This window comes from Maylandia zebra, linkage group LG13, assembly GCF_041146795.1.
Source record: "Maylandia zebra isolate NMK-2024a linkage group LG13, Mzebra_GT3a, whole genome shotgun sequence".
Taxonomy (NCBI): Eukaryota; Metazoa; Chordata; class Actinopteri; order Cichliformes; family Cichlidae; genus Maylandia; species Maylandia zebra.
The window spans coordinates 20,365,366-20,391,148 of NC_135179.1; the positions used below are offsets into that span (position 1 = coordinate 20,365,366).

Here is a 25,783-nt window from a genome sequence, read left to right on the forward strand (position 1 = left end):
GGCTTCTGAACAAATTTAACCCTCTGATGCATAGTGGTCACTGGAGTGGACAGCTACTAAAACGTACATATCTCTTTAATGCATTGGTTTCTATGGTGGAACTGCATATTAGCCTCTAGAGTGCTCTCTGCTGCCATGCTCCATTGAGGTCAATTCAGTGTTCAGTTAGTGCAACTGCAAGTAAATTTCCTCTGAATCAAAGATGGCAGACAAACTGTCACCCCTGCCGACCACTGCTGGCATATCCTGTCAATCCTTCTATGCTAAAAGAGCCCAACAGGTAAAAAAAAATATGATGATATGCAGTAACATCTAGGGAAGGATATTATCTGTTTGGAATAAGAAATTGTTATGTCTAATATGTAGAAAACTACGATTAACCATGTGTCCACTGTAGTGGACATCATGCATTACCCACTATATTTTTTTAACATAAGTCATAAATTGTCTCACTGTTTTTTGGGACTGTTTTGGTTATAAGTAAGCATATAATTGTTACATTTATAAGCTACTCATTTAAAATGTATATTTCTGTGCAGATCAGCTGTAGTTTGAGTTACTATAATAATTATTTTATCATATTTTGTAGACTTCAAATGCAGCAAAGAATAAGGCAGCGTACAGAATAGTCCAGGAAATTCCATCCAGCTCCAGTGATGATGATTTCATTGATGAGTGCAGTGATGATGAGTTCAGTGATAAGTCCAGTGATGATGAGAGTGGCTGCCAGAGCAGAACAGAGACATAGGAACTACGGACAGCCTAGGTGTGATGAACACAGAAGTGTTTGGAGATGCAGAGACTAAGATGTCAGTTTGTGTTTTCTTCCAGCATGCTGCTAAGGGCTTGGTAATACTGTCCTGCATCGTTATAGAACTGTGTAGACTCAAAAATGTTTCTCTTGTTGGAGATAGTTTGCCATATTCAGGTGTAGGATTCACAGCTAGGACTGTTGATTGGTTTTGTTATTTACGTCTAAACATTGGGGCCTTATGAGTTGAAAGTTCCAAAAAAATTGCTGAGATGTTTTTCAAAGGATACAAGCAAACAAGTGTTTGTATATTTACAATAGAACACAAGGTAATTAATTTTTATAGTAAATTCACAGTATTTCATGCTAAGTGCTCAGGCGCATGTAGTCCACTGGAGTGGACAAGTTTATAACTTTATAAAAAAACATATTTTTGGGGAAAAAAGAGTTGAACATTTTTTTTCATGTCCTGAGAAGAATAAAAGCACTTAAGAAAAAAATCTTGACCAAGGCTTTCATAATTCATGCATCAGAGGGTTAAACTCTTTAAAATTATGCAAAATGCAAAACGCTTAGCCGTGTCTCTAATAAAACCGCTGTAACTTCAGAGGTAATGTTAATATGTTGATTAATGGTTTTCTTTTATTTTTGATGTACTGCAGAATATTTTTATAAAATCTGCTGTGATGCTTACACCTTTGATAAAGTCTTGCGAGTGTCAGCTTCCTTTTTATAGATACAAAAATATGTAAATGTACTGATCTGAATTATAATATTTCTGACTGTCTGAGGCAAAATTTGCCAGATTTAAATAGAATTGAATCGAGTCGTGGATCGAATCGATTCTAGAAATCAGTGACGATACCCAGCCCTATTTGTGACTCACTCCATCACACCTTCACTTTATATTATTTTACACTAGTGGCCATTTTCATGCCATTTGTGCATGCAGAATCCCCGATTCCATAAGGAGAATTATTAAATTGCCATTGTTGCTTTCAGTGCCCCGAGGGAAATGGTAGAAACACAGGGTTCAAATGAGGGGAATAAGTATGCACATGTGGCAGAAAATATCTGGAGGAAAGATTTGGGACATCTAGTAGGAAAGTGCTTATTGTCCCTGCAGGCATGATGTTTTTTTTTTTTTTTTTTTTAAAGGCTGCTGAAGGGGGTTTATGATGGGGCCATATCACCAAGCTTTTGCATTGCTTAGAATGTCCTGAGGGACTTGAAATGCAATGTTTTGGGAACCAGAGGCCTTTTTCCCCTTTTTTTTTTTCTCTTTTTTTAAATAAATATATAATATATGTGAGAAGACAACCCAAGCTCAGCTCCATGGTGGCGAGTAGTCCAGATGGCGAAATGAGCACAAGGAGCAGCAACTAAAGGCAGTGTCAGTTTGTGGTTTATGAATTGACATTAATCAACGTTAATTAGGCAAGAAATCTTGAAATAGATGACTTGCTGTACTGAGACACAGAAAACAATATTTTATTTCATTACAATTACCAGTATTTGTGAATTACATTTTGTGTTATAGAGTGGTAAGAGCGGTGGATACAGGAATTACACATATTTCGAGATTAGAGAAGCCACTGTTTAAAAGAATTATAGAGAAGACGTCGCTTTATTTTTGGCACAAGAAGCTGAAAATGTAGGAAGAAACTCAAAGTTGTCTGAAGTAGACCACACTCTGCTCATTAATTGGTACAGTAAGGTGGAGTAAATATTGGATCGATATGAGGGGTCAGTGTTTTATAGTTTGGCACCCTTTGCTGAAAATTGGCTCTTTTCCTGGTATAGATCCACATCGGGTGGTCAGAGTTCACTTTATTTGGACATCAAAACATCAATACCCAGGTTCTCACATCCTAATTAACCAGTAGACGATAGACATACATTTACTCTACATGACAAAATTACTCCTTTGTACGGCCACATGTTGTAACACAGCCAAAGACGACCTTTGAGTTTATCAAAAGTGCACCTGTTTAAAAAAAAAACAAACACTAATCACTTTTTATTTTTATTTGTCTTCAAAGACCTTTCATGATTATTTCATTTGCTTTTTTCACATACAGTATGTTATCAGTGCCTGCAAAATATGTGTCAGCCATTACCGTGCATACCTTTCATATTGTTTTCCCCTCTGTAATTGTACATCAGTCTTCCGTGTAGTGTTTTAAACTAGAACGCTGATTTTAGCGACGGATTTTAAGTTAAACGGTAGCTTAAACAAAGGAGCGGCAGTTCTAAGAGAAAATCATTTCAATGCACACTTCAGCCTTTGTGATGTGGTTGTGTTACGTTGTCTGTCACTGTAACAGAGTAGCCACTTTCACTGTCTTCTCAGTTAATACCGTGTCCTCATGACAAAGAGTGGGCTTCTTTGAGCCACTGAGCTAAAATGCTCTCTGGCAATTTGAACTACTTATCTAAAACTCCCTTCTGTCTAAATGAATTGTTTGATAACCAGAATGATTGGATTGTGATTTCTGAGAGTAGTTTTAGATGTACCTGAGAATAAATGCAGAGCAATTTGGTGCTTTTTATTTCTCAAAAAGAAAGAAGTGTAGCATTTAGGTGTAGTAGAATCATAGTTTTCCCTGTGATTCTGAAAACCTCTCAGGTTGTAGTATAACCAGTGTCGGTAAACCCGTTTGCGTGGATGGTATAGTACAGGACGTAAATGGTAAATGGCCTGTATTTGTATAGCGCTTTTCTAGTCCCTAAGGACCCCAAAGCGCTTTACATATCCAGTCATCCACCCATTCACACACACATGCACACACTGGTGATGGCAAGCTACATTGTAGCCACAGCCACCCTGGGGCGCACTGACAGAGGCGAGGCTGCCGGACACTGGCGCCACCGGGCCCTCTGACCACCACCAGTAGGCAACGGGTGAAGTGTCTTGCCCAAGGACACAACGACCGAGACTGTCCGAGCCGGGGCTCGAACCGGCAACCTTCCGATTACAAGGCAAACTCCCAACTCTTGAGCCACGATCGACGTCACTGCATTTGCACTATTGTTGACATACAACAGTTGTTCAGGCAGGACCAGCTTAGAAATTAGAAGAGAAAAATAAAGCTCAAATGAAAAAGTTGTTCGGTTCTGCAATTCTCCAATTTTCAGGTAATTATCCAGACCACTAACTGCTGGAATGGAATAATTCAACAAAACTAGTATTCTTGTAAGTGAGCCAGTGTGTTACTGTAATGGTTATTCTCCTTTGCTGGGGACAGCAAGGGGACATCACAGAGAACGTGTCATTAAAAAGGTATGAAACGGAAAGCTGCCTCTCCATGTGACTCCATTTATTGGTTTGTTGTTCAGTTTAACAAACAGAATGCTGCATCTTAAAATGTCTTTGGTGCATGGTTCAAGGCAGACCTGGAACTGACTAAAAGTCAAGAGTCAGGATTTAGACTCAAGCTTTTTTTGCAGAGGAATGAACATGGATCTTTAGGGGTGTTTCTTTTTTTTTTTTTTTTTTTTTTAAATAAAAAAACATAATTCAGGCCTACAGCTGCCTGTTTTTAGACTGAGACAGCATACGAAAGCTTCAAGTCGGAGGATGTTGTAAAGAATAGCCTGACAGTTGCTGTCACATGTTTTAGGATGGTGTTAAAATGTGTTGCGTAGATGATTTGCTCAACCTGAAGTCAGAAAAACCATCTTACTGTTTTTTAAGCCAAGGTTGCGTGGAGATGCATTAACGTTATCACTCTTAAGGGCGTTGATACACTAAGCTGACAAGAGGCTGCAAGGATACATTTAGTAAAGCAGGATTTTTGTAATTTGTTTTGAATGTCGTGGATTCACATAGGTGTCGCAGGATTGATCGCACAGCCAGCAATTTCCTTTTTTCTTTTTTTCGTTGGAAATTAGTAAACACTGAGCAACACATAATCAAGGTCTTTAATGATAGATACTGTGGCGAACTTAACTTTTGGTTTAAATTGTTTACACGTTTCTGATCTGTTTGGATAACGGCGCTCCAGAAAGACAGCTTTAATTACGAGATTCTGTGCGCTAGTTTAAAGTGCAAATAGTTTAAAACGAATCAGGTGCACTTAACCTGCAACTTTGGGCCGTTATAACACTTTGACCTAGACTGTTTGCCATTACTCATGTGATGCCCATCTCTCCTGCAGTTGACGGCTCGCTCGCTACCAGCAGTGCATTCTGATGAACGGCTCCAACCTCTCCTTAACCACCTCAGGTAAGAAGCAGGATGAATAACATCGCTGCTGTTTCGCCAGTGTGGCCATGAAAAAGACTTCTAGCACAATTGATCTTCTGCACCAAAGTGTCTTTGGTTGGTCTGAGTTAACCCAGACACTTTAAATAAAGTCCAGATGTTGTGGAAACTTTTTGCCCCTTAGTGCGTGTTCAGCATAATGCTTCCAGCATAAGGTTACTAGAAATATCCAACTTGTGCACTGTTTTATCTACCATGCCTGCTGCTTTTCTGGGAGAAAATATTGGATGGTAGTCGTGTTAGTTCACATGGGTAATTACAAGGTAGAGAGACAGTCGCAGTTTTAAGAACAGGGTAAGGGAATAAATGGTATAGATCTTTGAGTTCATAGAAAATATTTTGATTTTGGCTTCTTTTTATTATTTGTAGTCTTGGTTGGACAAAGCAAGACAATTGAAGACGTCATCTTAAGCTGTTATGGGTGTTTGTATAATACTTTTAAATCTGCTGAATGTATCTAAAAAAGATCATTTGAGTTTTCTACTTTAAGTTCCTGGCAAACAGTAAACACTGAATAGACTGGCCAAAAGTACTATAGCATCTACAGGTGCTGTTCAGCCAGGAAAGCTATGATATGAAGCTCCTGGTGCACAGGTTTGAGGCTCTGCTGTCATTGAATCAGCAATACAATACATTATACACACGTGTATAATGTATTGTTTTTCTTCTTTTAGTCATGCCTATGTGGGACAGGATTACAGCATCCAGAAGAATGTTGGGAAAATCTCCTTGGATCAGATTGATTCAGTAAGTTGCTTTAAACATCTGTTCTTGAAATTTCTTCGCATGGCAAATTCTTCAAGGTGCCTTTTTGCATAGAAGGGCCTTATTGCTGGTCTGGGGCAGTGAATACAAAAATATGTGGTGTTTAATTTCACTTAATTAATATCCTTTGTACTCCATAGATACAAAATATGTACTTATAGGAAAATATAAATTATATAAGGCATTTCTTCAGGTTTGTCATTAACAATTACCTGCTTACAGCTTTCAGGGAAGTCATTCCCATTGTGTATGAGGCAGCTCCACCAGTCTCTTAGAGAAAACCATCATCTCCGCCACGGAGGTCGGATGCAATACGGTCTCTTCCTCAAAGGTATCGGCCTGTCTTTGGAGCAGGCACTGCAGTTCTGGAAAATGGAGTTCATAAGAGGCAAAGTGGATGCAGACAAGGTAATGTTGATACATTTTAATGCTTTGTAAATGAATATTTTCTGAGTATCTTTAAAACAAGATGTCAACAGATGCCTTCTACCTGCTCTCCTGGTGAAGGGTGGTTCAGTCCATCCTATTCATAATTGGTTCATTGTCAACAAAATGTTACATAACATACAGGCATCACTCGCAGGGCTCGCAAAATCTATCTCAGCCCCCGCCCGTCGGGTTATCATATACCCCGACGGGCGGGGTTGAGATAGATTTTGGTCGCCCGACCGGAGATATCGCTAGCTCCGGGACGTTGGGCTAGCGATTTTGCGAGCCCTGACTCGGTAACCGTTCATCCACCCCAGAAATGATACGGGCTACAGTTTTTTATTTTTTTTATTTTACAGGCTAAATTTGATCCCATTTCAAAACATTCTTGGTTTTTTTTTGTTTTTTTACAACATATGATGGTACATATGTTGCTGGAAGTTAAGTAAAATATAGTGATACAGTGATGTCTGAATTTCTCAGACTGAGGGTTTTTGGTCTGGTCTGCTCAACACTTCAGTGGGTGGGGCTGCTTTTATTGGAGATTAAGTGGTTCCATCAAAGCTTTATTGATTGAAGGAAAGTTCACTGGTGTCATTAGGTGCACTCAGTGCTTTGATGAGGCTAATGAAAACTGAAGTGGTTATGAGTTGGGTTATTATGTCTCTTGGTAGGAGACAGACACAGTAAAGACATTAAAATTGTTCTGCATGAAGAAAACGCTCACTCTTTATGTGAGTAAGAGAGAGAAGTGACAGGAGACTCCACATAATGGACCAGCTCAGATAGAACAAATAGAATTTCATGCTGTGGAGTTAAGTAGCTATGAATCTTGCTTTTTAGTCTTGCAAGGCTTTAAATATAAATTTATTAGACTATTAATTTTTTTTAGATTTTTTTGACTTGACTCTAAAAGTTTGGATATGATCGTGTTGTTTGTGTTATGTTAACAGGGCCGGGGAGATTTGTTTCCCGTGTTGATTCACCATAGTTGCAGATACTTTAGGAGGTGTGATCAGAAAGTTCAGTGGGTTTATTAAAAGCACAAACTATGCTGCTATTCACTTTCAAGGCCATCCTCTTATTCACCTCTGGCTTCCAGCGATATGAACACACTCGCCATGCATGCTGGATTTCCTCTCTGTGTGAAAAATAACAGCCTTTAAAGGTGGAGACTTTGTTGTTGATGTCAATAAACAAGCATATTTTCGAGCGCTTTGTGTTGTACTCACCACAGTTCAAGCCTTCCCTTTGATGCTTTATGCATCAAAGCGCACAAAGTATTTTTGGTTTGCAGCATTGCAGGACTTTGTGATCATACCTCATTTGTTAGATGGGATGTCTCTGAATTGGTCTGGCATGCGTACATCGATTCAGATAAATGTTAAAGCATTTCCTTATCATCTATCAAGAAAATAACTTCTTAATTTCTCTTGTTGTATCAAATTGCTTTTTTAGTTGCCTTTACAGTAAGCACTACAGAATGTGGGAAACCTCCTCACATGCCTCACCTTGTCTGGGCTATCTTAGACGTGAAATATGGCTGCCCTGTGGTTTTTGAGTAGGCTTTTTGTTTTAAAATGCTCCATCCACAGAATTTCTTGAGATATCACGTTTCCTAAAAGATGCACTCTAATGTTCATTAGATGTGAAAACAATCTCTCCTAAAGTTGGGATCTAAACATATCGGGTTAAGCATACCTTACTCAACCAGTTCTTTGAGTGTGTTTTGCTCTTCCACACTGAACTCACTGTTACACCTTATGACTGTTTGCTGCTCTGTTCCAACCTAATTTAAGAGCTGATTAGTCAGCAATTCTATTCACTTTAATTATATGCACCACTCAACATGCAAAATCCAAAATATTTGTCAGCTTTATTTTCTTTAAATGGGTACCTTTCATTGTCTTGAAGTCTGGAAACCTCTAAATCCTGGTGCGTTTGTTCTAGATTAAAAGATGCATTGAGAAAACGTTTGTTGTGTTAGTTGCAAAAGTACTTGCGAATGAGGTGTTTTTACCTGCTGTCATCAAATCATTTATATTTTATAAGATGTGCAGAAATACTGTGGATCTGACTAATGCTGACATCCATGCAGAGCTCACACATAAGTGGATTGCAGCTTTGAGTGCTCATCAAAAGATACAGTATTAACAGACTCCACAGTAGAGCAGGGCGATATGGCCAAAAATATTTATCACGATATATATTTGAAAATTTGCGATAACGATATAACCGACGATATAATTGATGCGAGACAAAATACAACTCCACAACATTACTAGCGCAAAAAGACAACCTTCCATTTATTTTCACTTAAACAAGAAGCTGGTTTTTATGTACATTAAAGCTTTATAAAAATGTAACAGTGCAAATGCAAATTCCTTGCTGAAAGTTTAACCAAAAGGCATTTCCAGTAGAAACGGGCTGACATATCCTGAGCATAACCATGTATAATATCCACTGAAGTTAAAAAGAGGTGCTTTGCAACATTAAACTGCAGTGTGCAGTACGCATTTTTCGGACCATAAGGTGCACGGGATTATAAGGCACATTAAGTGAAACAAAGCAGTCAGATAAATCAAACTTTATTAAACTCATTCTTCTTGCTTCCTCCACTTCTGTACCATTGATTCATTAATGTTGAATTCTCTGGCAGCTGCTCTATTCCCATGTTGCTGCAGTATATTAATGACTAACCTCGTATTGTGGATGGATTATCTCAGTTGTTCTCCTGACTGAAGTTTGGTCCGTTTACAGCATCCTGCCATGCGATTGCATTTGTCTCTAACCATGAAGAACCTTCATGTTAACTTTTATAAGTGGAAAAGTGTTAGTGTTCGTCCTCCAGCTTCACTGTTTATGTTATGCTAACATAGCTGTGTCGCTAGCGATCACGTAGCACATCATTATATACCAGCTAGCCCAACTTCAGTAACCCTACAAACGTCACTGCTGTTTAGTTTCCTGTCTTCATTTATGTTGGAAGTGATAGCAGAGCTGTACGTTTGATTTTTTTTCAGAAATCTCTCAGTCAGAACATGCAATATCATGCTTAGGTAACTAGCGAAACTAGCGAGCTAACTTCCGCTAGCTTCCTGCTAACTTCTAACTCCGTTAAATGTAATAACTTTTGTTTTCATGGATGCCTGGAAGTTGAACTTTATAGTTACACCTGGTAAAGCAGCAATGCTGATCGTTTTATTAAAGATGAAAGAATTTAGACAGTTTTTAACTCTAAGTGATGCTGCAGTGTTCGTTTGACCTGAAGCATACGGAGTTTAGGACCCAGATTACTCCCAGATTTAAGAGCATCTTAGTCCGACAAATACGACAATAACAACGGCCGCTTGCATGTTCTGCAAAAAAATGTGCTTTGTTGTGTATCTGACGGACAAACACCAAACCAGTTCCACATCACGGAAGTTGCACCATTTTTACAAACCAATTCTGGTTCATCTGTTTCACTCAACAATCGGCCATGTGCGTATGAAAACAAAGGCACTGCGCATGCGCGTTTTACTCCCATTCTATCGCGATATTTCATTTTCCTATCGTTGCCTAACATTATACCGGTATTACCGTGAACGGTATAATATGGCCCAGCCCTACTCCACAGCAAGTGCCAAGAAGTGATTGTGCTGAGTTGAATAGACACTTGATGTAGCAGTCTGGTGTGGTTGTCCTTATGGACGGGCCTTGATCCCAGAGCCCTGTAGTCTTTGAATACTAATTTGTAGTAGTAGATCACACGGCTGGCATCCTGGTCGTGTCACCCCAGGTAGCCTGCGCTCTTTCCAGTCTGGGTCATGTTTTGCATCAGCCAGACATTTTGTCCAAGCATGTGGGATTGTCTTGAGCCCCTGTTTCTTGCTGGTGCCTCAGTTGAAAGAGTAATGAGGAAACAGATTACAGGATTCTGACCAGAATGGATACACAAAGATGCACATGGTTGTAGCTGCGTAGAAAGCAGGTGCTTTGTCATTTGTAAGGTTCAAATCTTTTTGCTGCATGGGAAAGACCAGCTTTGCAGAAGCAGGGTGTACATGGGATCAATGGGAGGCTAATGAATTTTAGCAACCCTGATGTCTAATATTAATCGAAGAGACACGAAACTGTTGTTCACTGCTGTTTATTGCATGATTGCAATCCATAAAAGCCACAAAAAGTTGCATGTTTAGGACATACAATTTGATTGGAATTGTAATAGGCATATTTTTTTGGCAATATGTAGTGTTTGTATTCTGGGAACGGTTAATAGGAGTGTTATTAAAAGATGTACTCTGCCATTTCAAATATAGATATTCACTCCAAAAGATAGTTAAAGTAGGGTAATTCTGGTTGGAGAACATACAGATGCATGCATACTAAGGAGATGAAAAGTAAAAATATCACTGAATAATTTGTGGAGCACTCAGAAATAGTTTTGCACTAATGCGAACCATGATTGATGTCAGGATAGCTATTTTAGAGTTTAGTTCAGTGAGGTTTTTTTTTTCTTTCTTGAATGCAGATATTTAAATAAGGAATTTTACTTGAGCCACAAAGGCATTCCATTCACTTTTTTTAAGCTGTTAATTTACTAACCCTTTACTAACCCTAGTAAAGCAGTCTCAGTGAGAGCCCCATGGTATAGCACAGCCCTCTTTAGCACCCTGTACAGAGGTGGCTTGGGTCCCGTGTACAAGTTCTCAGAGCAAGTAGCTGTGCACAAAGCTCTGCTCTTCTTCCACAGCAGAGGCAGCAGAATCACGCTGACCAGATCACAGCTCTCTGTGATGTATGTGTTGTGTCAGGGACTGCACTTTGTGCCAGGCTGCACAAAGCTTGCTCATTAGTATGCGACAGGCACAGAGGAAAAAGATGGGAGGCAGCATTGCCAAAAGGGAGGCCCGGAGGAAGAGGCAATGTAATATTAGACTAGAGGGGGAGAGAAAATTGATGAAATCAACTTGATCTATCCATTATTCTTGCTACAGAAGTTGGCCAATTCATTTGGAGGAGTGTCTATTTGTACCACATTTGAGTGTGTTGCATTGCCTTGAGGGGGTTGGCCTGCTTTTAAACTACTTGTTTTTCAAATGTTAACTTAAGGTTAATTAACTTCCACTAACTGACACATTCTTTCATAATGTAGGTTAAACAAATGAGTCATTAGATGACATGTCATATTAACTGCTTTTGGAGATGTGTTACAAATGTGCACCTTGCTATTTTTATCTCAGTATAATTTAAAAGGAGCCCCACGCTTCTTTGTTGCTACCCCATATTAAATAAATCCTGAGATGATTTTTGTCTTTCTTTCTCTCTTTTTATTCTTTCTTTCTTTCTTAAACAACATTCAACTCATTAGTAGCATCAGGATGTAGGAATTAATTAGAATTTTTGTGTCTTTTCTCCTCTTGGACCACTATTTTAGCAGCTTGAAAAACTCAATTCCAGACCCAAATTAACAGAATATTTGCCAGTAAATCACATATGTGATGTATAATGTTTAAAAGCCAGATAGTCTGAGACTTTCCTTTATTTTTACTGCTCATGCTGAGTTTAAAAGCTACCCAGTGGCAATATTTTGGTCACAATTCTTCAAAATTTAAATTTATGGGATCTGTCGGTAAAGAATAACAGCCCATGTGTCATGGCAGTGATGTCAAATTCTGTATTGGTGAAGCTATAATAGGCACCTACTGCAAAAGTTATGACATGGGATAGCAGATATGACACAGGTGCTGCTAATAACATTGTGGCCCTGTGCTTTTAAGGCAGAACGGTCAGCCATGACACTTTTGACAGTGAGACAGCAACACCAGACTCTGAAGCTGAAGAAACCAATGCAACCCCCTCCACACACACACACACACACACACACACACACACACACACACACACACACACACACACACACACACACACACACACACACAGCTTTCCTAGTTTGACATGTCAAAATAGGCTAAAATTAAAAATTCCTTAAAATTCCAACTGTCACAGTGAAGTTTTTTTTAAGTCCTCCCATTTAGTTTAAGCTGTTTCATGAGTTACAGATTTTGTGTCTCAGTGACTTTGCTGCTCTAATTTTTCAAATATTTAGTTAAATGCTAATTTTGCGTGAATGACCTTTTTAAAAAGCGATCAATGTCTTCTTTTCTGCAACATCAAACTACTGAACTGCTGCTCCTGCATTTTATAGTCACTCACCTTTATGTTGTAGCTTTTTGGTGTGAAAAGGCCCGTTGTGCAGATTGAAAGGGAAATGTATTATAATGGTATTTAACATGAGAGGGATTGGAGCTATAAGCACATCAGTCACTATGGGCTGAGCCTAAGAAGCCATGCCAAGTTTACACACGCGCACACACACACTCTCACTCACTCTTAAGTAATCCCTTTTGATTGTGACCTAATTCAGGATTTTGTGAATGTGCTGTAGAGTGTGGGGGGATGTTATAGTGATGTAGTCCCATGAGCCAAGATATGCATAAGAGCAGCTTTGGCTCAACTCCATTGAACGCATCTTTTGTAAATTTGCTCAGTTTGGGGGTCAGCTGTATCGGGGTATATCCAGGATTATCTGAAGTGTAGGTTGAGGCAAAACAAAAACATAAAAAAAACACATTTAGAGGGGTTTCATTCACACGCCAGGTTGTGCTTTACCTCAGCTTTGCTGGGACAAATGACTGTTTAGTATGGTTTTTGAGGCTTTATGTCACTTTTAGCCTAGAAATGATTGTTTTTTTAAATTCCAGGTAACATCTTGAATATGCTGTAACACTTGTGGAGTTCCCGTGCTTTGTTTTAATAGAGTAAGGGAGTCTTAAATCAGGAAAGACCTCTTATATTTATTATTTGATTTATCGTACTTAAAGAAGGTTTTACAAGTTTTTAAATTGCCACTGCAGCTTGGCACATTAGTAAGTTTGCAGGGTTTTATTGCAACATTAATGTGTTATGATGGGTGCAGTCATGTTGATTGTGTTCTGCCACTGTCAGAGCGCCCTCCCTGTATTTTACAGTCGGATTTTTAAAGGCACGGTCACTGCGATGCATTTTAATGACTGCACAGAATTACTGTGCAATAAAAAGTTCACTGCAAAGATTGTGTAAAATGACCCCCATCAAAAAGTATAACCAGCTAGAAGATGATGAGAAGGATTTCAAATCAAATCAAATCACTTTTATTGTCACATCACATGTGCAGGCACACTGGCACAGCACATGCGAGTGAAATTCTTGTGTGCGAGCCCCACAAGCAACAGAGATGTGCAAACACAACAACACAAACGAGCAAAATACAAGAATGGCCAACCTGAAACTAATAAATATATGTACAATATATAATAGTGTATGCATTTCTGGATATTTTCCTACGTGTGTGTGTGTGTGTGTGTGTGTGTGTGTGTGTGTGTGTGTGTGTGTGTACACATTTTTACAAATTAAATAGTAAAAAAAAAAAAAAAAAATAATAATAATAATAATAATAATAATAATAATAAAATATATAAAATATACAGAGTTGAATATGTGCAGAACAAGTGGCGTTTATATACAGTGTGGAGTGCATAATGTTGAAGTTCTAGTAGTGAAGCTGAGGTGTCTATGAAGTGTTCAGCAGTCTGATGGCCTGATGGAAAAAGCTGTCTCTCAGTCTGCTGGTACGGGACCGGATGCTGCAGAACCTCCTTCCTGATGGAAGTAGTCTGAATATATTCAGAGGTCTGTAATACAGTTCATATGTGTCCTTGACTTTGATCTCCTACTTTTAGGGCAGATCAGGTAAAGGGTTTTCAAGATGTCAAACCAGGATTTGCATAGTTCTGCTGCCTTTAAGCCATTGAACTGTTGAATAAGATATAACAAGACCTGGCTTTATCTGAGTGTAAATTCAGTCTGACTGTACACTTGATGGTTAGTACTAATGCAAAGCTGTAGTATAAATGAAAATATTCATGTTTATGCAGGGCAAAAAACACGATCATTTTCATTGTCAAGAAATCTATCACTATTTTTTTTAAGTCTATAAAATTTAAAGAGTAGTAATTACAGTCCATGTATTCAGCATATCCATCCCATAATATCATCAATTTTCTTAATTTGCTTTCCAGTTTGGGATCATAGGGGGCCTGTCCCAGCTGTCACTGAGCGAAAGGCAGGGTACTACTCTGGGCAGGTCAAAGCTAAAACGACTGGCATGTTGAGCATGTCACCTTCAATAGGTTGAATCCAAAACGCCTGTTACACAATGAACGGCAGACATTCACACAAACAACTGCTGTACTGAAATATAAAATGCTTGCTTTACTTACAGTAAACTCATTAGAGCAGTTTAGAGGATTGAACTGCTCATCTGAGTGTGAGCTGCACATTGAGGATTACAAAAGTGCTGTGTACATTAAACTGTTCTGGGGCCTTGTTTTGTTGAATTTAAAATAGACTTCATATTGAATTGAGTCCTTCTACAGGGCAGTGGGCAAAAGTTCTGAGAAAGATGGCCATATTACAGCATCCGTGGTTCAACTATCTCGAGTGTGGTGACACCTCTACAGCAGGTTCTCTCTAATAGCTCTATATTTCATTGAGGAAAACACCCTGTCAAAACTGACATGATGTATGACAATGACTCTTTTCACCCTTACCTTGTCCCTCTTACACTCTCATCCTCACTAATGCCTTTCGCTTCCTCTCTCCTTCTCTCCCTTTCTGTAGTTTGACAAAGCATATGCCTACAGCATCCGCCACATGTTTGGCAAAGAAGGAAAGCGAACAGACTACACCCCCTACAGTTGCATGAAGGTGATTTTATCAAACCCACCCAGCCAAGGAGACCATCATGGTGAGTTGACGGCTGTTGGAAGAAGTGGTTGGTTTGGAAACAGTAACACATTTGTGTTCGCTAAATCTTTGCAAATCTGCAGTTATAGTTTAATGTGCTTTCATGCTCCTTTATTTTCTTCCAACTGTTGAAATTCTTTATTTGCATTTTTTCCCTTTAAATAAAATCCCGCCTTATCTTTGTAGGATGTCCATTCCGTCACAGCGACCCGGAGCTGCTGAAGCAGAAGCTTCAAGTGTACAAAGTGTCTCCCAGTGGAATCAATCAGGTGGGTGCCATCTGTCCACAGTCGGTTTGTCAAATGGTTGAACAGCCTTCTAGCCACAATTCCCTTCTCTGACTGGGGACAGCATGTGGGTTATGTTTCTTCTTCAGTCTCACAAAACTCAGCCAGCAATCTTATTGGATTTATAAAAACTGTCAAAGAAATAATTTAGAAACCACCAAATAGTACTCATGTTAGTAGCCAATGGCAGTTTGTCTTAAATATTGTAAATGCCCCCTGCAGAATAGAGCTTCTTTGCTCTCTGCATTTAACCCATTCACTCAGTGAAGCAGTGGGCAGCCATTGGGCGCCCGGGGAGCAGTGTGTAGGGACGGTACCTTGCTCAGGGGTACCTCAGGGTAGCTGTTAAGGGGAATCGAACCCCCGACCTTCCGATCATGGGGCAACCACTCTACCTACTGAGCTATCCCTGCCATATATATATATATATATATATATATAAAAAAGAGTATTTTTTTGATTAATGTTTTGTTTCCTTTACAATATTATACATTAAAGTATAATGTTGTAAAGGAAACAAAACATTAATCAAAAAATTGTTGAAAAACAAATTACAACATTGTATAAAAATTACAATCATCAACTCAAATACTTGGTTCTAATTGAACAGAAATTTCTATGAACTTGTAAGAACTGTGTAGGACATGAATCAGTCTGTGTCAGATCCTGAATTTGAAATTTCCACTGAAGTCACGGGTAAGAGACAAGTGGAACCAAGATCTAGGCCATTTGCTTTTTGAAGTTTGCACAGACTGCTAAATTTTGCCAGTGGTAGTTCACTCTTTGCAACATAGTACGCTGTTCTAAACAGATTTTTCAGGTTTATTTTTAGTATGTTATTTGCAATTGGTGTTTGTTCTGGGAAAGATATTGCAGACTGAGCAATAATGCATTTCTTGCATTTCTCATGGGTTCTAATGGGGGTTCTGGGTTCTGTTTGTACAGTTATGTTTTTTTTTTTTATGTTGCCATAGTGACGGGTGACGCCCTCTCGCTGCGACGGTGTGTCCTTCCGGGGTCAGAGGGCGCCCTGTGTATTGTTGTTGTTGTTGCTGTGCGGTTGCCGCGCTGAGCAGTTAGCTAGCGGCAGTGTTCATCTGCAGATGTGCTCCCTGGCTAGCTCACGGGAAGCAAGACCAAACGACACCTCTGTCTCCTCCTTGTCTGAGCTCGCCACAATATTAAACATATCAAGTCCCCATAAGGAGAATCATGTGCTAACGGCTGTCTAAATGACTCGGGTAAAGTTTGTAGCATGCTTGTTGTTTTCGTCTGCTTCCACTTGTCTTTGCACTAGGATGATGTCGGCATAAATGTGCAGTCATATTCGTTGTGTTCCCACTAGTGCTGTCAGCGTTAATCTCGTTGAAATGACGTTAACGCCACAACACGGCAAATCTCCGTTAACGAGCTACCCCTGATCGCCCCGTGCGTAGGGCTAGACGGCCAACACGTTAATGAGCTAACTGCGCTAACACACTAGTTCCCACCCATGTAATTGAGCATTGCATGGCACATCCAACATACTGTCTTACTTTAGTCCATGACGCGCTTACCTTCAGGGTCATACGTCACATGAAAACCAAAATAATTCCAAACGCCAAATCTGAATGAGGGTGGGGGAGGTTCAATTTGCCATGTTGCAAAGAGAGCTTAACTTCTGTCTCGCTAGCTTGCCCTGCGCTCTTCCTTCTGACAATGCTGTCTGTGTTGAATGCTCAGTGGATCTGCGCTCGACAGTGCAGCCTAGGCGGAGTAGTCGAACGCAGATTCACTGAGCGCTCAACGCAGACAGCATCGTCAGAAGGAAAATTGATAAAATAAATTACAAATTTTGTATTGTTCGATACATATGCGTACCGAACCGAAAGCACTGTATCGAACGGTTCAATATCGATACGAGTATCGTTGCACCCCTAACACATATATATATATATGGACTGGTCTCTGGGCTTTAATCACTTGACCCTACCTACATTATCACCTTTTTTGTCACACATCTGATCTGGACAAGCTAATGCCATGTGGTACAGCTTTGATTTGGAGCAGTTTTACACAGAAAGATCAGTACAGGTAAATACAACTACATATACATATTTTGAGTTTTACTGATAATAAACAGTCTTCTAAAAATTGCTGAACCCTTTCAGCGGGGAGATGGTGTGCAGATTGCTTACAAAAAAAGGTGAAAAACTAATATACAAGTCAATAATTTATGGCAATCTGTGCAGCATTTGTAGAGGCGTTTGGGTATATATTCACACATGAGGTTTTGTGAATATAAAAGAGATTTATTTCTGAGAGACCAAAAAGGTAAAGATAACTAAGGCTGTAATAGTATCACGAAATGTCTTATGAATCTAAGACGTTGTTCTATAATCCCAGAGGAACCTTCAGAAATAAACCTCACAAAATAAAAGCCTTACCATAATAACACAGCTTGTATTGTTCCTATATTATCCATCATTTGTGTGCATTTTAGCAAATGCTCCTCATATTCCACTAAGCAAACTAAAGCTCTGATAAAAACGGCAAAGTCTGACTGAAACGGTGCGTAGCTCGACACTGATCTAACCCCAGCCTCAGTGTTTAGCATGCTGGTGGCAGTTTCATGCTGGAGGCAGCCTTCAGGAATCTGGGGAATAATGAAGGAACTAATTTCAGGCAGACTCCTCAGAAGTGTCTCTCTCCTAGTGAGTACTGATAACTTGGGATTTTTCTTTTTTCAGCAGGTCACTCACCCCGAGTATGCAGTCTCACTGCACACTACAGTGGCTTTATTACCAGAACGTTGCCGTTCTTATGTGACCCAGTAAAAAGTTGGGCTGCAGGCTGGGTGTTCACCCTCTCCCTTTTCCGCTTTGTAGAGCTTCAGAAGGCAAAAAAAAAAAAAAATCCCCCAAAATTGAGATCTGTAATCATTGCCACTGGTTATTCTCCAAAGAGCTGACCCAGGGCATGAATATTTAGATTAGCCTAAATATGTATGTGATCTGTTTTTATTAGGTTTGAAGAGATTTTTTGAAGGATGTATTCACTTCTGTCATGATGATTTACTAAAAAAAAGAAATGTGTAAAGTCATTTTAAATAGAGGGCTGGGGAAGCAAAAATTGGCAACAGTATTCTCTGTAGAGTTGCTGTATCAGTATCTAAGGTGTAGAAGTTTAACCTTAATTTTTGTGAACTGTGCCTTTTGTTGCAGATCCTGGAGCTGGTTAAAGGAATGCACTACCAGCTGGCATGCCAGAAATACTTTGAGCTGACACACAATGTAAGTGGAGTCATTTGATGCAGGGAGTAAGCAGGGGTACCTGTGTCAGAGGCAGGGGTTTGGTCCTTGCATCTCATGCATGAAGGCTCAGGAGAGACCCAAAACTGTCATCCCATCCATCATTAGCAGTCTGTCACAGCCGCTTAATTTTCATAGGTTTATTATAGCATTCCAATCTATTTTGCCTCCCTGTGGATGCTTATTTAATTTAAGCTGTTTTATGTGCGTGAGTCATCATCCTGTTCAGTCAGCAAAGCTAGGACTGAAAGTGACAACACATTTTCTTGTTACTGCAGATTGTTCAGGTCATTCAGCTGGAGTTTGCACACATGGATGCACTGCATTTACACAGCTTTTGGTGTAGTGTGAATGGACAGTAGAGGTCAGTTCATTCATTCTAATGACCAGCAGGGGGCAACGCCTCTGGCTTCAGGAACAAGTCAAACTTTACATCTAATCCTACCTTAATAAACACTTTAATACTGAGTCTATCCTCTTAAGCACATCTTTACATATACTTATATTATACTAAGATTAACAGCAAGGTATGAGTCAGGATGTGGCAGCTTCATGTTTGACATTTGACTTGGTGCGTAATGAGAAGATCCAGGCCTCACATGAGGCCTAAAACCACTAGCTCACAAACCAACAGGTGATTGTGTTCAGTTTCAAAAGGAAGGCATCACTACAATTAATGCTGATAGGGGAAAATGACACATTGCACTTTTAGTAAGGTAACTATTTAGTGTTATTACAAGTTCCTATCCTTATTTAAATGGACTCAATGTATACAAATGTACACTACATGAATTTAGATAGATTTTTAAAATTCAGTCTTTCTGTCAGTGATTTATATCTCTTCACTCTACTAAAGCAGTATAAACGAAACAATGGTCTGCTGGGTTTGGGATGTGAATCCCTGTGTGTATTGCTGAGTACATTAATAGTACATCTAGTAGTACAATTCAGCATGGTCTTAATTTAAACCATAGATCCATTAGCCTGTGTTTATCATGTTACATGTCAATCTTAAATCTGTAGATTTCCAGGACTTTACATTCATATCTTCTTTTTAAAAAATAATGTCAATTATTTTTATTTCAATATACATTAGAACTCTAATTTACTCTAATTTGCTAAAGATTGACTTACTTAGTCTATTTTGTGCCTTATCTTTTTGCTGCTCATTATAGGAAGATTTTTACATATTGAAAATCTTACCACTTGAAACAGTTACTACTGGTAAAATATATCTTTGCTGTCATTATTATCCGTATAATTAAGTAGTGCAACAAAATTTGATTCACTGATATAAACTGTGCTGGTGTTGAACATCTGCTCTGATGTTCCTTTTGTGGGGAAAATTCCCAGGGCTATTTGGGTTGTTTATTGTTTTTTATTTAAAATTTGTGGGTCACTTGTTTAGTTAAAGTCATTACATGTACATTTATTTTCTCCAGGCAAACAAATAATAAAATAACAAACAGTATGTTTTGCAGTCATGTGTAAAATAAATTTATTTGCCTCACATGGCAATATACAGACTGAATGCACATTTTAAATTTTTATCATCCCAACAACTCTAAAAAAAAAAAAAAAATGTTAGGAGCTGACGGACTAGCATTTAGGTCTACTACTTGCAGATACCTTAAAATACTATTAAAAGGAAGGCCGGTACTCTAGTGGTTCAATAGGTACGAATAGCCAGTGAAATATCTCCTTGGTAACTGAAGATGCTGACACGCTGTTTGGGTATTTTAAATCATTTACTTTTTCCACAATGAAATGTTTTGAAAACATCAATCAAATTACCTAATTATTTAAAAAAAAAAAATCACAGAAAAGGTCACAGAAAGAGAATTTGTATTCCATCCACTAATTGATTAATGGGTTTTTTTACTCATCATGAATGATTTTGACATTTTTATTTCCTGAAAGGCCATTTCATCTTTTCACTGTGCTCCGATAGAATAGTTAGCAGGTGACTTTGCGCACTAATGTGGCTGTGAAAGCCTCCTGTCCTCATTAGTAAATCGTTAGTAAATTAGTAAACCATTGCACATCCCCCTTACTGACGGAGATGCTAAATGACCGTCTTATAAAAGGTGACATTTTATTGAATCAGTCAATCATTGCCCTAGCAACCTGCCACTTTTGTGAAAACTAAACCTGCTGTTCTTACTATCTCCTGACCTTCCTTCTCCTGTGGTTTCTCTTTTTTTTATTAACAGATTGAAGACTCATCTTTCTCACTCAATCACCCTAACCAGTACTTTCTGGAGAGCCAGAAACTTCTGGGTGGAGGCAAGGACATAAAGAGAGAGATGGATGCTCCGCAGAGGTCACAGGAAAACTCCGCCTCCAAAGGATCAACCGGAACTCAAGAGGTGGCAGCAAACACCTCCCAACATTTGGCCGAGATGACAGAAGATTTAGAATCTTTCTTTCAAGAGGCCTGATTCTCAAATGCTTAAATACACATACAAATAATTCTGTATCTCTGGACATGCTCTGAATTCTGCTGAATCTTACAAATTCCCTAAACTGTTGTATTAAGTATTAAAGTTGAAAATCTGTCTTTCAGTCTTTTAATTCCAGCATAGCAGACTTTGGGAGAAAAAGTGAAGAAAATTAAAGGAGTGCACCACAGTGCTCATGGAAAGGAAAAATAGAAAGATTATGACCAAAAATAACATTAAAAAAATCTATAATTGAAACAGTAAGCTTTTGTATTTTGTCTAAAAATGTTTTTTTTTCTATTTTCTTTATTGCAGGTTTTGATTCAACCTTTCAAAAATTCACACAGACGTTTCTTTTTTTCCGCTGTATGATATTCTTTGCTCACATGTCCGTGATCCTGCATTTATTTCTGCCTAACCATGCGTTAAAACTGCTCTCTTGGTTTGTTTTCCTTCTTTGTTTTTACTCTGGTCTGAACTCAGATGGCTTATATTCTCAGTGCACAGTATTTTGGCAGAGACATGGTTTGGGGGTTGATGACTAGAACATTTCCCAGCTGTCTCAAAAACAATGTCATTGTATTTGCTGGCAGCAGTGTGGATGAATGGTGGCAGGAGGGCGGATGAAAATAAACAATTTCCACACTTGTATTATGCTGCCTTGGAATATTGCCTCCTAGTGCACAATGCAATTTATTCAAAGCATACGTGGTCAAGAGATATTTCCTCACTTTCCTCTTGAGCCTCAGTTCAATAATTTGTTTAAAAAAAAATAAAAAGGTGGCTGTCTAAAAGTCTTAACCTTTTTGTGCTGCTGTGGAATTAGCAACACAGACTCCTCCAATCTCGGTTCTTTAGGAGGTACAGTTTTGTGCTCTTATCTCCCCTCATACTATGCACTTTACCAGACTGCTAACTTTGGATCCAATTAGAGGGACAGCAGTGTTAGTTTATGAATGTAAATGCATTTTTCAGGAGGCTGGAGGAAACATTTGGGTCATTTTGTGGAAACCTCAATCTGTAATTTAATCATAGATGAATTTAAGACAAATGTCCCTGATGATGACCAAAACATTATTTGTACCATTAATGCACATTTCTGTTTCACGACTTCCTGTGGCATATGCAAAGCATCCTGCATCAGTGTCTCTCACTTTAAACATCAGAGCGCCCGAGCTGCACATGGCTGGAATTAAATTAGGTCTTAAAATCCAAGCATGGTGCTTGACATGGAGAGGATTTATTCAGTGTAATAAGGCAACTGGATAACAGTGCACAGCCGGGCTGCTGTCAGCAAGAGACCCTTGATGTTTAATATTTGGTGGAGCATGACTACATCTGACAAAGCTGGCACTTTCTTAGACTGTGGGCAGGCACTTGACTAGGACTGTTTATCTCCTTCAAATGGATTTACAATCATTAGTCATGAACTTGCTTTCGTTGTGTGATTTCTTCTCTTCCTGTAGTCATTACATGGACCAGGGGTGTACTGTGGGGATGGTGCATTACGCAAAGGGTGAGAAACATAATCCAAGACGTAATCGCAGCATTTGTTTCAGAAGCCTCATATGGAAAGTGACGTCCATGCCTTTACTGCGGCTTTGTGAATGCACTACAATCTGGAAAATCCCCAAGTTCATCTGTTTTCCATGCACAGGCAAATAATATTGACTAACACTTAAAAAATTTAAAGAGGCACCTTGAGCTTAAACTATGAGCCAGTTACAGAAAACATAAAAAAAATACTCAATTGTTATTTGTTGGGATGTGAAAGAGCACCACAGCGAATCAAAAGGTTATTCATCAGTGATAATGATTACTTCTCTGACTCTATTGTTCGTTTCTGCTCAGCGCATGATGTATCTTTTTGTCCTAATGCAGCATAATTTTACCCAGGGGACTAAATTTGCAGCAGTGTCATTTGTTATTCAGTACGCCTCACCAGAGGCAGCTCTGGTTAATTTGGAGATTTGCGTGCACGTAGTTTATTTCTTTTTAAGGATTAGATAGCATCTAATAATGCATACTTGTACATCTCACCCTTGAGCTGTATTAAAATTAGCAAAATGTATTTGATAACTGTCTCAGTCCTTATTTCAGATCGAATAAATGATTTGCAGTCATTACGGAGTGTTAGCTTTTCAGTGGGAGGATTTGGCAATGTTTAGTTCTTTTTAAATGAGCCAGCATCCTTGTTTTTTTTCCTTCAATCTAAAAAGTTTGAGCTTTTCTAGAAAAAGCCTGTTGCAGGTTAAGTTAGTGAAATCTTGAGGTGAAGGCCTGTGATAGTCTGGAAACCTCTCCAGGGTTTACTCTGCCTAGCTCCAGTGACAGCTGGATAAGCTGGAGGTCCCCTCACTCCCAGTTAAGCAGGTGATTGATGGATGGATTTTTAGTTTGGTGAGTTTAAAGTCATGTACTTGATGCTGCTTTTTTCCCCCTCTTTCTTTATAGTGGAAAAAATATAAAAATCTGTCTTTAAAAAAATGGAATCGGAAGGTTCATCATGCACTCAGTCGCTGCTTTGACTGCGAAACCATTTCCACAAGACCATGAAATGTGAGTTAGAGCTACGAAAGAAAAACAGCTACTGAGTGAACTCTTTAAACTCAATTTAAAAGAACTAAAGATTGTTTTGTCAAAGTTGTTTTGTCAAAGTTGTCGTTCATTATGTAAAACTGAGTCAGTGAGCCGTTCTGCATGCAGTGGTGTGTAAGATGTTTGCTGAGATGTAATGTTGGTATTACTTAGTTTTACTTCAGGGCGCATTTTAGTTTTGAATGCTGAACTGACCAATACTATATTTGTTAATAAGCTTACTCGCCTGCCACTTTGTTGGGTGCACTTGCTGGGTTGGATTCCCTTTTGCCTCAGAGCTTTGTAGCATAGATTAAGAAAAGTGCTGGAAAATTGTTCAGGTCTTGTGTGACAACAACACCACGAAAGCAGCCCAAACTGTTGATTCATGTTTTCAAGCTGTTTACGTCAAATTTTGTTTCAGCAGAAATTAAGGCTTCACTGACCAAATGATGCAATATTCTATTGTCCATTTATAATGAGACTGACGCTGCACAGTTTCCTGATTTTAGCTGGTGGGAGTGGCACCTGGTGTGGTCTTCTGCTACTGTATTACATGTACTTCACGGTTTGATGTGTTGTGAGATGCTCTTGTGCATACCTTGGCGGTAATGAGTGGTTATTTGAGTTGCTGTTGCCTTCCTATTAACTTGAAGCAGTCTGGTTATTATACTCTTGCATCAGCAAGACATTTTCACCCAGAGAACTTTCACTCAGTGAATATTTTTCCATTTTTCTGAACAATCTCCATAAAGCATAGAGTGGGAATCCCAGCAGATAAGCAGTTTCTCAAAGCCCATTTGCCACCAACAACCATTCCACTTCATCTGGTCATTTGAACATGTCTAAATACCTCAATTGGCAATTTTATTTATATAGCACATTTCATCATATGAGAACTTGATGTACTTAATATGGAACAAGAAGACATTAAAAAATGCCACAGAGCAGTGAAAACAGCAAAGGGGAACAACACCTGCTAACTGTAGACATGTGTAATTGAAATTGTCTGTTTTTGAATGTACACACAGATATAATTGATCTCAGATCAGCAGGCAGCCTTTTGCAAAGAACAGGACCACAATAACTGAAAGCACTTTCAGCAGAGGGAAATCTGATTCTGGGAACAATTATAAGATCTAAATCTGATGACCTGAGAGGTCTGACTGGGTTGCAGCCAGTGAGCAAGTCAGAGATTGAGAGCTTTGTGAACTAATATAAAACATTTTAAAGGTAAGTCTAAATTGCTCTAGGAGCCAATCAAGTTCCTGAAGATGCCTACAGCTGATTTGGGGATTCCTGCAAACAGAGCGTTACAATAATTTTACCACTTGGTCTACATGGACCAATTCTCAGAGTCACTTCGAAACAGTAATTAACCTTGGATATATTTTTTAAGTGATAGAAAGCAGTTATGGTGACCTTATTGATGTGATTATCAAAACTTAGATCAATGTCCAAAATGATTGATGCCGAGGTTCCCGACTTGGATGAAACATGATAGATATGAACTTGTGTGTATGTTTGCATTAAGTTTCAACCATGTGGTTGGCTGATTAGATATGTGTCAACGAGCAGTTGACTAGGTACAGTTAGGCGCAAATATTTTTTACACATTGACACAAGTTTAGGTTGTTTTTTTTTTTTTTTTTTTTTAACCTGTTTACTGAAACGTTCTTAACATGTGCCACCCTCTATTTAATGGGACCAAAAGTAACTGGACAATTGACTCAGACTATTTCATGGGCAGGTGTGGGCAATTTCTTTGCTATGTCATTATCAGTTAAGCAGATAAAAGGCCTGGAGCTGATTTGAGGTGGGTTGCTTGCATTTGGAAGATTTTGCTGTGAACAGACAACAACTCTCCATGCAGGTGAAACAAGCCACCATTAAGTGAAAACAGAAGAAAAAAAAAAAAAAAAAAAACATTGAGAAATTGCTAAAATATTGTGAGTGGCAAAATCTACAGATACATCCTGAGAAAGAAAGAAAGCACTGGTAAACTCGGCAAAAAGAACTGGACGTCCAGTGGAGACAACAGTGGTGGATGATCACAGAATAATTTCCATGGTGAAGAGAAACCCCTTCACAACACTCTCCAGGAGATAAGTGTATCGATCCAAGTCTCAGTAAAGTTCAGTTCTGGA

The 25,783-nt window shown here is 38.9% G+C and overlaps 1 protein-coding gene across 2 annotated transcripts in view; it reads left to right on the forward strand.

The window, feature by feature from the left end:
* Positions 1–21,317, forward strand: part of prim2 (DNA primase subunit 2) — a 30,153-nt gene extending 8,836 nt beyond the window's left edge. For both annotated transcript variants that reach the window (XM_004555968.2, XM_004555969.3), the window contains exons 8-14: positions 4,912–4,979; positions 5,693–5,765; positions 6,006–6,191; positions 14,916–15,042; positions 15,228–15,310; positions 18,532–18,600; positions 20,832–21,317. In XM_004555968.2, the coding sequence (XP_004556025.1) occupies positions 4,912–4,979; positions 5,693–5,765; positions 6,006–6,191; positions 14,916–15,042; positions 15,228–15,310; positions 18,532–18,600; positions 20,832–21,059 (834 nt within the window). In that variant the 3' untranslated portion in view covers positions 21,060–21,317. The remainder of the gene's footprint in view (positions 1–4,911; positions 4,980–5,692; positions 5,766–6,005; positions 6,192–14,915; positions 15,043–15,227; positions 15,311–18,531; positions 18,601–20,831) is intronic.
* Positions 21,318–25,783: the final 4,466 nt, after the last annotated feature.